Genomic DNA, 13,993 nt, shown 5'->3' with positions numbered 1-13,993 from the left:
CTACACGGAGACTCCTGTTGGCAAAGAAAGGAAACACCAAGCCCCCCTTCCAGAGAGCACATAGATTATGTTCAGCTACTCCCCTTACACAGTTCTATAGAGAAGGGCTGTAAGCTCCAGGAGTTAATTCAGTCAAATGGTTATATGATTGGGTGTCCTGAAACTTCTAGGCAGGCCCCCTCCAGCTCCAGAAATGACTGATGAAGTGCCAGACTCACAGGACACCTGTGTGACGAGTTCTTGACCTTTGCAGAGTTTCAGCTATCAAATCAGCCACTGGGACTGGAGCTGAATTAACGAGAAACCAGCAGTGCTCCTCACCCTTGTCATCTCCTGCCTAATTACTGATCATCTTCTCACACTCATGCCTTCTAATTTAGATCATTTTCTAAACCAAACATTCTATTTCATTCAAAGTGTGACAAACAGCAACACAGCACCCATCCCAGGTTCAAATCAGGGTTTCACAAAGCAACAGGGACACAGCAGTGATATTATGTTGGCATGAATGAAAGTCAACCACTAAGATCCACGCTATTGATGTGAATTGATGCTGCTGGGTCTCAGGTGTCATGACCTTCTTGAGAACCACATTAAAAAACAGAAGTGAAGACTGCAAAACTCAGCAAGGAGGTGACGGTGTCACATTAAGTAAGGGCAGGCACACAGCTAATGACATCAGTGTCTGACGCAGAGAAAGAAGGAGCAGTTGCACCTGGAGGAGGAGATAGAGAGTATAAAGTTTTATTTTCAGTTGTGTTACTGACTTGTATTGGGACACAACCAGAAATTTAAGCCTGTAAGATGATCTGAAAGCACCTGTTCACAGACTTAGAATATGTTTTCATGGCACACTTCTGAAATCCTTTGGATCAGAAGCACAGCAAGGTCAACTTAAAGGCACTGTGACAGACAAAATGCCAAGTTTTCAATACATATATATATATTAAAAATCTCAGCATTTGTCACTGAAATTGTATTTAGGTTTCCTATCAATTGTGCATGCTGGGAAACTCAGTAACAAAACCCCTCTTCACTATAGTAGGCTTGAGGTTATGGTCTTTCACAGTATTCATCAACGTGATTTTCATCTTCCTGCACAGTCAGGTGTTTCCTTAAGAAGAGACATACAACCCACATGCCAAAAAAGCTTTTAAAACCTACACTGGAAACAACTCATTCCAATATGCAGCTGGAGATACTTTCTCTTGGCTCTTCTGCCATGGCATCATATGTTGTTTATAGTTTATTAGGAGCAGCTATCTCAACTGCCAGCCTTGAAAGCTTACGTGAGCACTCTAAAATACACAAAGCCCACCTCATGGAAATTGAAGTGTGGAGTTCAAAACCCAACACATCCCAAGAGATACTGTGTTGCACTCCAAATATTTTTCTGGTCACCACATGCAGACCTGCAGCACGAACCACTGTGCAGCTACCCTCCTGAGCTGCTGCACACACCACTACCAGCCAGAGCAGCACTGTGCTTCTCAAAAAGGAGGCAGACAAGTTAGATGAAAGTTGCTTTTTTAAAAAAACAACACATTATTTAAAAACAAATTTGTATCTCAAAGCCTGCGAATATAATCTATCACCTCAATAAGATAATTAATTAAAATAACAGATTAGGAATGGCACATAATTGCCTCTGAAAGTTAAATAGTTATTGAATTGGTAATATCAAGGTACCAATTCCTACCAGAGCCTGTAGGACACAGGCTTTGAGCAGATGGACATGAGGACATCAGCACTTTAGCAAAGGACACCTTACAGGATTGTGGATTCTCCTATGGGGGAAAACTGTGAAGTTTTTGAAATTATTGGCTATCTTACAATTACTTTTGAAGAGGGTAACTTGATTAGGTAGAATTAGCACAAATTATTGTTTGTCCTGCTCTAATTCAAGTTCTAACTGGAGTGTGAGGAGATGGTACTTGACCTCATCGTGGACAACCAGGTCTCAGCAGGAGTTGTTTGTTGAAAGACTTACCAACACAAAACAGACCTTAAAAGTCCTAGAAGTATTTCTCAAGCCAATTCATATGATCAATATTACATATGATTAGTTCCAGTTTCAAATAATTCAATAAATTCTCACTAATGTAGATACATTGCTTGGTGTCTTCTTTGTTTTTTGTTCGTGGTTTTTTGTTTGTTTTGTCTTCTTCTAGTTACAGTTACAACATCCACACAAAAACAAGGCCAAAAAATCTCACCAAATACATAACTGATAGTTAATACCATTCTCCTTCTCAGAAACAATACAAAATAAAAGCTGTGTGAACTGGTCTAGCAGGATATATAATTGCTAAAATAAATACTAAAGCAAAAAAAGAATTCAGGTTGATGATTTAAATGTTTGTCTATTTAAACCATCACAGAAAGTGCTTATTTAAAGCACTGATTAAAATAATTCCATCCCGGAGGCAGGAGATTGCTCCTGCCCTCGAAGTTAAAAATAATACCACCATTAACCTCAGCAACAATTTTCTAATTGCCAGAGATTACAAATCTTTTATGCAACATTCATCCACAGAGAATTCAATCACTCTGCTTTGCCTTCCAAAACTCCTACTATAATAGTAGTTGTAAGGAAAGTCCCTTTTAAAAGAAAGTCAAACTTATGTGATGTATTTTATATGAAAGCGTAAAACTTTTTGCAAAATTAAAAACTCTGCCCTACCAATCTCTTTGTAAATTAATGTAGCATTTCCCATTACTATTTATGCATGAAACACCAGCAAGAAGAGGGGCTGATGGATGGACATGTGGATGCCAATTGGCGCTATGAAACAGGCAGCTGGTCCTACATTTTGTTCTGAGCAATAAGGACTGTTGATACGTGCCAGCAAAGCAGTGACCATCAGTAGAAACAGAGGGCAAAGTTTCATTTTCAGAGCACCCAGAGCTACAAAACTGTTAGTGCTCTTCCAAGAGCCACAGAAAAATGCTGCCAAAATGCACACCCATGCTCCCTGCTTCTCTCTAGCATGCAGAGAGAAAGAAAACAATATTCCTCCTAAACCATAGAAATAACTCATACACATACACCTCCAATTTCTCATCTCAGGCAGTCTATAAACTATGGTACATTGAAATGGAGAATAGTTTTCCCGTGGCTGCCTGGTGATCATGCTAGGACAGTCTGTTATTAAATACATCCACATTCTCACAGCAATCTAAAATTAAGGTTAAGCTACAATGCAAAAAGACCCACTACTCCCCTTTTTCTCTCCTTACACTCTTGTCTTCAAGTCCCAAGCTCCACTTCTCGTCTTCCTCACTCCCCTCCTGCATTGGAGTCCCTGTGCCTTGTTACTCCATTAAGAACACTCGATGCTTGCAATTGCACAGCCAGAAAAGGTAGCAAAAGCTTTTTTTTCAAGCAGTTACTAAAAATGTACTTTCCTGGTCATGGTTCAGAGTTAACTGCATCTCCAAGCATGCAGCACACCACCACTTGCGTTCAGCTCTCTCCAGTGGGGATCCCAGCAGCACCCTGCCCACAGGCAAATGAGCTTAGTCCTCACAGTAGTGGCTGTGATGAGGTGTGCTGAGCATCATGACCCCAGTATCAGTTGATCATTATAAACCTTTCACAATCCAATCTTGTTTAATCTCAATTACAGGAGAATATGAGTTACAACACAACCATCTACAAGTACTGTAATCCTAATAAACCTTTGGTCAGTTTGGCATCTCCCAGTTAACATCACTTTGTGAAAACAAGGTTGTCTCCTGCCCAGCACTGCTGCTTGGTTTTGTCTACTCTGTAGTTATTTTCCTACCTTCCCCTTGCGTGAATTCCCTTTGCTTCAGTAAAAATAAAGGGGCCAAACTTAGGACAGCCAGTAGTAAATATCTAATATTTATATAGATATTTAATATTTAGATATTTACATACTAGCTTTGTTGAGGGGGATCATTCCAAACCACTGGCCAACTTACCTGCTTCTCAGCAGAAATAAACCCACTGTAACCACTCTGCCTACATTTCAAATGAACAAAACATTGAAAGCAACTTCACCATCCTACATAGTGCCCTATACACCTTTCAAAAGATCTGGGTAATAAAACAAAAAAGCAACTAAAAAAATGAGGAAAGAAAAAAATTACATTCAAATGCAACAACGTAGATGAAAGCTCAGGGCTATAAACATTAAGAAAACTAAGGGGCCAGCATGTCTTCTCCTACTCCCACTCAGTTTCCATTCCTGAAGCACACAGCCTTAGATAGACACTTTATTTAATGCTGATCACAATCAGATATTTCAATCCATCAGCTTAAGTGTGTGCTTGGAGTAAACATACGTTTCAGGGAAAATACTGAAACTGCGGTGCAGTCCATGTGTAGACAACCTGCAAATAAATCATGTTCCACTTAAAATGCAAGTTTGAAGAAGTGCAAGTGAGCCATGGCACACCAGAGAACTATATCATGTGCCACGCACTCTCACTTATCAGAAGAAATGTTTCATGCCCTCCAGCAGTTTTCTATCTGGTAGAGGATGAAAAAGTAAAGAGATTTATTACATTAAAGAGCGTATGGATTGAAAGCAGTACTGTATGACAGTTTCAGCTATTATAACAGACCTTAATAAAATCAAATGTTTACCCCTGAAGGGGATTTTGAAAAATATAAGCTTTTTCAACATGGATGACAATGATAACATTTGCAAAGGATAACATTTTCACACTGAAAGTAAAAGCAAAGAGATGTTTGCTTCTCCAGGGGAGCTTTGAGGTTTGCTGGCATGAGGTGCTGTGGCTAATTGCATTGTGCTTGAGCAGTTAAAACATGCCCTTTGATTGTCTGGCTGAAGATGTCAGCTGCTCACACAACTGGGAATCAGGCAAGGTTGGAGATGATGAGAGCCAGCAATGTTTCAGCATCATCATCATCGATTTGTACCAGCAGAGGCAGGATTGGTGTCCCATGCTGCCATGCAGCTCTTGGAGCTGTGCTGCAGCACCCAACAGGAAGAAAGATGCTTCTTTCTCCCCCCTGAGCCACTATGCTCCATCACTGAACAACTCAAATCTTGGTCTCCCCAGGGGCCCAAGCCCCTGTCCCAGCTCACTGCCATATGTAACCACCTGACAGCCACTTCCCTGGAATAAATTTGCTACAAGAGTGGAAAGAAAGGTGGATTTTCCCATTCCGATTATTTTATGGCCAGCAAATTACTCTAGAGCTAAAAGCCTAGTTTTAAGAAGTACTTTCTCTTCTTTTTTCTTTTTTCTTTTTTTCCGCTTGAATGTGAACAGAATAGTTCACTAATACCAGGTCAGGAACAGCTTTGCCATTTAAATATCAGCTTTCATGGCATCAATGGGCAGTTCTTTACATTACAATTTACACAACCTGACTTGATTTATTAGCATTCTGGCACCTGCAAACCTTTCTTGTAAACTGCAGTGAAATTTACTTTTTTTCAAGCTATGCTGCTTTGAAATGAAATCTCTACATTTGGCAGTAAGTTTTAAAGTGCTTTAATAAAAAACAACAGCTGAAGTGTTTAACACTAGCCTACCAACAGAAGTAAAGCAAACAGCCCAAAAGAAAAATTCTCCGACTTGTTGCAACTACTGATTCTGCATTCAACTTATAATGGCCTGGAGATCATGAGCTGCATGTATGTACATCTTTGTCAGGATGGAAACTTCCCTTGGACTTGCCTTATCTGTCATCTTCTTGTCTTACTACCTCCAGGGTGAACTAAAACTCTACAGGGCTAACAAAGACAAAGACTAATTTAATCTTCACAATCTTCTTTAACATGGAAGATCTCCTGGGCTGTCCATGAGCAAAAGAAGTCTGTCCAGTTGGACTGGTATTTAGTGACAGAGTCAGTGATGGTGGATGTTGATGATAACACGAACCTGACTAGAAAGTCAGCAACTGAAGGGAACTGACAGTTATAAAAGCTATTTTAAAGAAAAGAGCATCAGTCGTACCTGTTCCCTGTTCTGGAAGGCAGTGGCACAGGGCATACATTCCCAAAGGTGTCACAGAGGTTTTCAAACTGGGACACAAAAGCACACTGCTAGGAACACGCAGAACGTTTTAATCAGCACGGATGTGCCACACGAGACGAGCAGCAGCAGCTCCTACTCCTGCTTGGCTTTGGCAGCCTGCTGAGCTGCAGGCTGAGCCCCCCAGCTAAGGCCGCTGCTGGTGACCCAAGCTGCTGCACAGCTCTTCAGGGGGCTGCTCAGGTCCTGGCATATGTAAGGACCTCCCTGGTGGAAAGATCCAAGGGCTGGCATGGGCAAACTGAGCACAGCTCATCATGGTTGAAGGTTCATGGGATGCTCAGGTACAAAAGGATAGGGACAAAACTGCCTGGACACCAAGGGACACAGGCAGGGTGCTGAGGAGGCTTGCTTTGCAGGGACACAGAGTAGGGAGAAGGGCAGTAGAGACTAAGAGGGCGAGTGAGTTTGCTTAAGTTTTGAGGTTTTAACAAGTACTGCAGTGAAGAGGCAGAGTTAGTGGCATATGACTTTCTGTGCATATTTATAGCAGCTGCCACCCTTAAATTAGTTTTGGAAACTCTTATTTCAAGGGCATATATTCATACCAAAGGGCACTGCCGAAGAAATATATATAAGCATTTTGTTCCTTTTTCTAGACCTATCAGTTCCTGTGCTGTAATTGAAGTGAAAGAGCAAGCCCTGAACCTCAGGACCCCAGAAACATAATCACCAGACACCTTGGGATTGCCTTTCTGGGTCACAAAACTTGAAGGATCTTGCATATGGCCATTTCCAAAGAGATCAGTATGCTCAGTAGGGATCCTGGGGATGGGGACAAGGTGCTGTACTGCCCGTAGTTTCACTTCTGTGGAGGCAATATGTGGGCTGAGGAAGCAAGTCAAATGGGTCAGATGGAGAAGGAAAGGGTTGAAGAGTCCTGAGAGCAAGGGAAAATGTAGAGGTACTAGATCTAGTGCATGGAAACCCAGCAACTAGTACAGGGACTTCTTACAGGGCCAAGACTGCAGGAAAGAGTTGCAGCCACTGGCAAAAACTAGACAGCAGCAAAAGAAAGCATCCATATGCCAGGAGAATGTTTAAGAAGTGTCAGAAGCCAAAACTCAGTTTTAAGGAACGATTTCCACCATAAATATTTGGATGTCTTACAACAGGCAGGAAGGAGAAATATTACTCTGGTCCAAAAGAGCTACTGAAAGCATGACACTCTAGACAGAGCTACAGCAATCACCTGTGTTAACTAACCCCACAGGACAGAAGAATCCAAATTTTCTCTCACACTATTAAAACACAAATATGTTCAAGTTCCTGACCTGTAGAATGGAATTGAGCAAACTCCTGTCACTGCAAAACTGGACTAAAATTTATCATCCATCAGGCCAGACACCAGGTTAAGCAGGACTAGGCTAACAAGACTTCACCACTGCCTATGCTGTGTGGTAACCAGTACCAATAGCACAAATCATCACATTTTTAAGCAATTTAGGATGTTGCTCACTTCTGAGCCTTGATCCATCTTCAGAGATTGTTTATGTATCTAAGGATGTGGCCCCAGGACCCCTCTCACAGGGTACCAAGTTAAAAAGCATCTCACAACCACAGGCTGAACACTCCTATTCAGTAGCTGTGAAATCTCCTCCCCACCTGCAGCGATGGAAAAGCCACTCTGCATTGACCATGCACACAGACACCTCCCATGGAACCGTCTGAGTTACTCAAGTTCATGGAGAAACTTAAATGAATTTTATAATCTGAAAGCATCAAAGAATCAAAATTCATTTAATTAAGCCAGGGGCAATCAGTTGGCTGCCCGTGTGCTAGAACGTGGAGGCGCCGATTCCAGCTAAACTGGCAGATTACATATAAAATTAATTGGCTTTTTGATTTTTATAAAAATTGAAAAAGACTCAATTCTACACTCAATGATACAGCTGTGAATGGCAGCGATAAGAGTTCCTACTTCCAATTACATATTTTTACACCATTTTAATCAATTTTAAGTCACAGTTTTGTGACTTAAATGAGTATAGAGTATAGATCTAAAAATCAAATAAATGTGGTTTTGTAGGGTAAAAATCATCCCCCTGCAACATGATATCCCAGAATCAAAACTTGGATAAACTAAACAAAATGAAAGAAATGTTCCTATATATCATTTTAGCTTATATTTTAGGCCATTCATGTGGAATTTATAAGCAGATTTGAGACTTGAATATCAACATGACCTCACCTATGTAAATATTTATTCAACCATCAGGCACTTTGCAGAGGATTCTAGATTAGAAACTGAAGGAAATTACTATAAAAGGAAAACTATCCCAGTGGTTTCTTTTTAAATACTGTAAAGCCTCAAAGACTTCACGTTACAACTAGGCTGCAATGTCCATAAAAACTCAAAGCTGTTGTTTGATTTATTCTTAGAATATCTCAAGCCATTAATCCTTAGTGGCTTTTACTTAAAAGATAAATTGTCATCACTAAGTAGCTCAGTATCAGAGGAATGGGTTCTCAATTAGAAACAGCAGATCTGGATACATTTAGGAAAAAAAAAATATTCCAAATTGTTAGCTTTTTCTTCATGCCACACAGCATAACCACCTTCTGCTGTGAGGATCAGAAACTAGGACAAAAGGAAAAAGCCTAAAGATGATAAAAATAAAAATATTCATTTCTTCATTTATTTATGCTCATATTTGGTAGAAGGCAAACATTATCTTGCAACAGCCAACTAAGAGCTTCAATTAAATGGAATCAATTTCCAACTATCAGTGCCTGAAAAGATGCTCACCATCACGGCACAGCCTACACCCAGGTGAGTTCAGGTCACCGGTTTGTGAAGGGACCAAAAATAATGTTAACTGGTGTGAACACAAGTGTCCAGACACAACGTCCTGTTCTGACAGCATGATTTATAGCTGCTCTGCCCGTTTCCTCACTTATTTGGTAAATTTATCGTAGTTCACCCATTTGCCTCCACTGAGGAGTAAGTCATCTCATAATCATTAAAGGAGGAGAATATGCACAAGAGCTGTCATCATGGTAGGCAGCATTTCAGAGTTCCCTCTCCAGCCCAACCTCGAGGCAACTTGTTCAGTGCAGCGAGCCTGGAAACAACAGCAAGTTCATCCCAAAGAATCGGGGAGGAATTAATCATCCTTTCAAGTACCTGTAGTCTAAAAGCACAGCAGGCTCATTCAAACACAGCTGGTGCAGTGCCCTCTTCTCCAGGCCTCAGCTCAGCATTCACGGTGCCATAGTCTCCAACACTGCTAGTAAGGACTCTCACCATTATCTCCTGACCTTTCCCTTTTTTTTTGTCTTCCTAAGTTAATCAGTAACCAGAGCCTTCTGCCAACAGTCGCTGCTACTATTTCAAGATCCCGTGGCACACAAAACATTAAGAGATTCTGCACCTGATTACAAACATTAGCTATTTATACAGCAGCTTCTCTCCTTTCACGTTTAAGCTCCTCAATGTCTCCCTACACTATGAATAAAAAGGAAAAGGTGTATTTCACATATTGCAAGACAATATCAGCAACTCTAAAATCCAATTATATCATGCAAAACACCCCAATTCTCACCTGCAGACTGTAAGGAACAAGCCTTGCCATGTTCCTATTTAAGGAGCCTAAGAGAAATAAAAAGAGCAAGACATTTTTATGAGACAGTTACTGAGCTTTAATCTCTCACTGTTGTTATCCGTACCAGTTTATGACTGCAAACAAGCACAGGCAGCATCTAAGGTACTATCTATGACTATAATTATTTTTAAAGTCTTCACCTCACAGGGTTAGGAAAAAAACAATGATATGCCACATAGCCATAACCATAAAACTGCAGATGGTAGCTGAGCTACTTTGTTCTTGTCTAATATTGAGATCTCATTAAACCGAGTGCTTAAACCTGAAATAGTTGAGAAAAGAAGCCTTTAGTAAATGCTAGTTAAAAGAGCTAAATCGTTCTGATTAAGCATCCATCCTTCCCTTCGCTCAGCTTTCAAGCTCCTTGTTATTTTATCTTTCATATAGTTTGTCACTTCTCAATCTTGCAGTCTAGACAGCCCCAAAACTTATGAATAAAGGAAAAGGGGAAGGGGGGGAGGAAAAAAGACAAAGCACTCAAGACATCTTTAAGCCTCGTAAAGAAGCTGAGAAAAGACACTTTTTTCTCTTATTTTTTGATTCTAAGTTAGATCACCTTGAAGACTCCTTTGACCAAAGTCATTCAGTAAGACAGGCAGAAACTTTTCCTTGTTCTAAGTCCAGTTCTTTACCCAGTACCTGTTCTGCATTATTATTATTCTTATTCAATCTTCAAGAAACGAACCCACTTTTTTTATAAAAGGAAGGATGCACTACACACCACGTATTGAGTTCTAGCTCTGAAATATTACAGCCCTTAACAAGCAATTGCAGCAGCACTCAAGATTCTGAGCTGTAACAGAGAACTTCAATAATTATATTTGCTCATTGCTTTCTCATCGAGCCAGCTACTAAATGTAAGTAAATGCCTGCCAACCTATTCAGGCTATAATTGTAAGATGGAAGAGGAAATGACATAACAGAAAAGTAGAATTTATGCAAAATGTTGGCAAGATTTAAGCAAAACCCAGAAATCATCATAAATTAGCCCTACACTCTAATTCATATTACTTGAATCAAGCTTCTCTATCCTTCCACTTCAACATGATATGGCAGGAAGTAATTAACAGAGACACACTCCCTTGTATATAGCTGGAAAGAATTAACTAGCAGCTCATTTGTGGTATTGTCTCTTTGGAAAAACAAATTTTCCCCATGTAGAACAATTTGTTTCACACATAACTCCAGAGATTTGCAGTTCTTAGTTCTTTAAATACACATAAAGACATTTATTGGGAGCCCATAAAGGAAATTTAATCTTCACAAGGGCTTTGCTACGTATGTAGGTGAAGTGTTACAGAGAGGTATTTATCTTTAAAAAAAACAACAAAACACACAAAACAAAAAAAAGAAAAACAAACAAATGAAAAGAAAACCACCAACCCCCCCAAAAAACCCCAACAAAACAAACACAAAAAAAGATATCCAGAAAACCAATTCATATAGAGATCTGAAGTTTAGTATTATGTACTACGGACTGAACACAAGCATTAATTTTTGCTATTCCTTTTCCCTCTCTGCTTTTCTTCTCAAAACTATAAAACTTGCTTAGATTGAAACCTATTTTTCATAACTTATTTTTTGCTCTAGGCACAGCACACAGTTTGTGCTCTTCTGGTCAGTGTCACAAAAAATCTAGAGCTAGAAACTAGTTAAATTGCCAATAATTAGACTCCTATTTTTTTGAGCACTAAAGGCCACTAAGAACATCTGAGGATTTCATTAGAAAGATAAATAAGAGATACATATATTTTTTAAGTATTAACTTTAGTAAGGTTTGGAAACAGATCTGCTAAACCTTCCAAAATGACAGGCCTCTTATAAAAGCTTCATAACTTTGTCACTGAATCAATGAGAGCAAGTTCTGAGGACTCAGGATACGAAAGACAAACAAGCATTCCACAGATCCAGTGTTATCATTAATATATCTTATGGTTGTAATTCCAAGTTCCATAAACAAACAAACAAATGAAAAATATATACAAGCTACATTCCTGTCATTTAGCTATGCTCTGTGTTATTTTGGGTTATTTAATAAACTGAGTTTGCAACCAAGTGTAGGGCAAGATATATCCAGGATTCAAAATTAAAGGAAAAAGTAAGATCTCCCTTTCATAATGCCAAAGTCTAAGCATGTACATCATGCTTCTAGCTGTAACAGTCTTGGAATACTGTTTAAAACATGACACAGATATTCCTGCAAACTTGTTTTGGCTTATCAGTTCAGACAAGGAAAACTGTCAGTTTAAATAAAGGGGAAGAAAGCAGAAGACAGAGCACAAGCACCTTCCGTCCAATGCCTCAGAAAACAAAGGAGCCAGATGGACCAAATACACTGAGCAGAGCTCAGAAGATGTGCACCAGTCTGTGACACAAATACATTCCTACCTGCATTCCTCAAAGGCCAAGGAATAGTGAACTGGCACGAGTATGCCAGTAACAGTTGGCACAACTGCGCCCCAGCTGAAATCAGACATAAAAAGGGAAACAGGTTCACGACCAGAATTTTTTATGAAGCCAACAATTTTCAATATCCTAAGTGTTTGTATTGTTTTAAAGGGGGCAAAATTCTGGACACCGTGAGGCAGCAGTACGACACACAGCTGAGTCCCCTTACAACCATGCAGGCAGCAAAAGACCAGCTTTTTGATGGGGTGCCTAAGGCCTGGATTTTTCAAGCAGCACTTCCAGGTTTAGAGGGGTAGCAGTTGCCATCCTCGTGCTCCATTAGTACCTGGTCCCTGCCACTGCTTTTCTAGGAAGGACTTTGACTCCTTGATCTGTGAAAGCAGAGGAACACCCAAGCTGTCCTGCTGCCTTACCCCTTCCCTCAGCAGCAGCACTTGCATGAAAAACTCGTACATTTCTCTTCCATCACCCCAGCAAAACCCATAAGGTAATCTCACACCCTGCATCATGGTATCTGGAGCTAATTTGTCACACAAGGACAAATTCTTTGCCCTTTTCCACAGTTATGAAACCTGTGTTTTGTGCTATGCAAAAAGCTACGTGGCAACACCACAACCCTAAATGAAGAGGAAGTTATAGCTTGAACATTTGTCATCCAAAATAAATTAAGTATCCCCTCAAGCTGTAATATGATTTACGTAGTGCAACCTAAAGGAACTCACCCTGCCTAAAAAAGTTAAGGGGTTAAACAGCAGAAAGTTTTAAAATGACACTTTTCCTGGCTTTCCACTAGGGAGGGGACAAGCATGACAGCACAGTGGTAATGACTTTAAAACTACACACAATTCACAAACACAATGCTCATCCTCGGTGGCTCTGCGGTCTTCACAGGAGGGAGGGAACGTCAGTGAAGACACGTTTTACACACCCCAGCTTCAAGGCTGCACACACACCTGCCTTCAAGAGGACTCCCCTGAAACCACTGCTGATGAGCCCAGCTCCTGACAGGAGGGGGAGAGCAGCCCTGTGCCAAAATGAGATCACACCACACTTCGCTGTAACAAAAGATGACTCCAGGGAGTTTGTGCTCACCATCATTATTCCACACACGTAAGGGCCACCTCCAACGGCTTTTACTTCAATTAAACCTTTACTACTATAAAGGGCAGAGGGGACACAAACACATTTACACCGCGCTGATCGTGGAAGAAAAAGGAATGGAGTATCATTTCCTCTCCCTGTTTAGAGACTTCCCCCCATAACAGGCAAGGATCCCCCCAGCATCTCAAGACAACTGCACAAACCTGGTGGGCAAGAACACACCCATCCCTTGCCCTCTAACCATTCTCCCTCCCCCTCCCTCCCCCCTTTCTGCTTGTTGTTTTCCAGCTGAGCACTTGCCTCTCCTCCGTGCCCATCAAATATCCCGAAGATGGAGGGGTGAGTCTTGTTCACCAGGTCAGTGATTACTTCGAACCTGTCCTCCATGTGATCCCTCCGGCCTTGGATGGAGTAGACAGCCACGTTGTGGCTCTTGAACTCCCAGGTCTTGGAGAACTCTGCGTCCAGCACGTCTAGCCCCCCGAGCCTGTCATTCTGCATGATCTCGGCCACCTTGCCCTTCACCATCTTCACCGCGTCCCTGCTGGACTTCACAATGGTTTTCACCTCATCCGTGTGGAAGAAATAACTCCACAGGGCCAGGCTGATGCACAGCAAGAACAGGGTCTCCGGTCTAAGCAAGAAGTAACGCATGATCCGACCCAGCAGAGACAGCAAAGTCATTGTATCCTCTATCATTTATTATCGAGCCCGTGCGGTCCCCACAAACACCATGCACGGCTCAGCCTGGGGCTTGGGAGGGCAGCGAGCCCCGGGCGGCCGCTCAGCGCATGCCGAGCGAGCTCAGCGTTCGCCTCCTCCCTCCGAAGGCCTCGGGGGGG

At 41.2% G+C, this 13,993-nt stretch overlaps 1 protein-coding gene across 1 annotated transcript in view; it reads right to left on the bottom strand.

The window, feature by feature from the left end:
• PPM1L (protein phosphatase, Mg2+/Mn2+ dependent, 1L) overlaps positions 1 to 13,850 on the bottom strand; it is an 88,041-nt gene extending 74,191 nt beyond the window's left edge. Inside the window, exon 1 of the mRNA XM_009995705.1 lies at positions 13,452 to 13,850. Within this exon, the coding sequence (XP_009994007.1) occupies positions 13,452 to 13,850 (399 nt within the window). The remainder of the gene's footprint in view (positions 1 to 13,451) is intronic.
• Between the last annotated feature and the right edge of the window lie 143 nt (positions 13,851 to 13,993).

Source organism: Chaetura pelagica, unplaced genomic scaffold (assembly GCF_000747805.2).
Source record: "Chaetura pelagica isolate M959 unplaced genomic scaffold, ChaPel_1.0 scaffold394, whole genome shotgun sequence".
NCBI classification, from domain to species: Eukaryota; Metazoa; Chordata; class Aves; order Apodiformes; family Apodidae; genus Chaetura; species Chaetura pelagica.
This window is presented reverse-complemented; position numbering and strand designations above follow the sequence as displayed.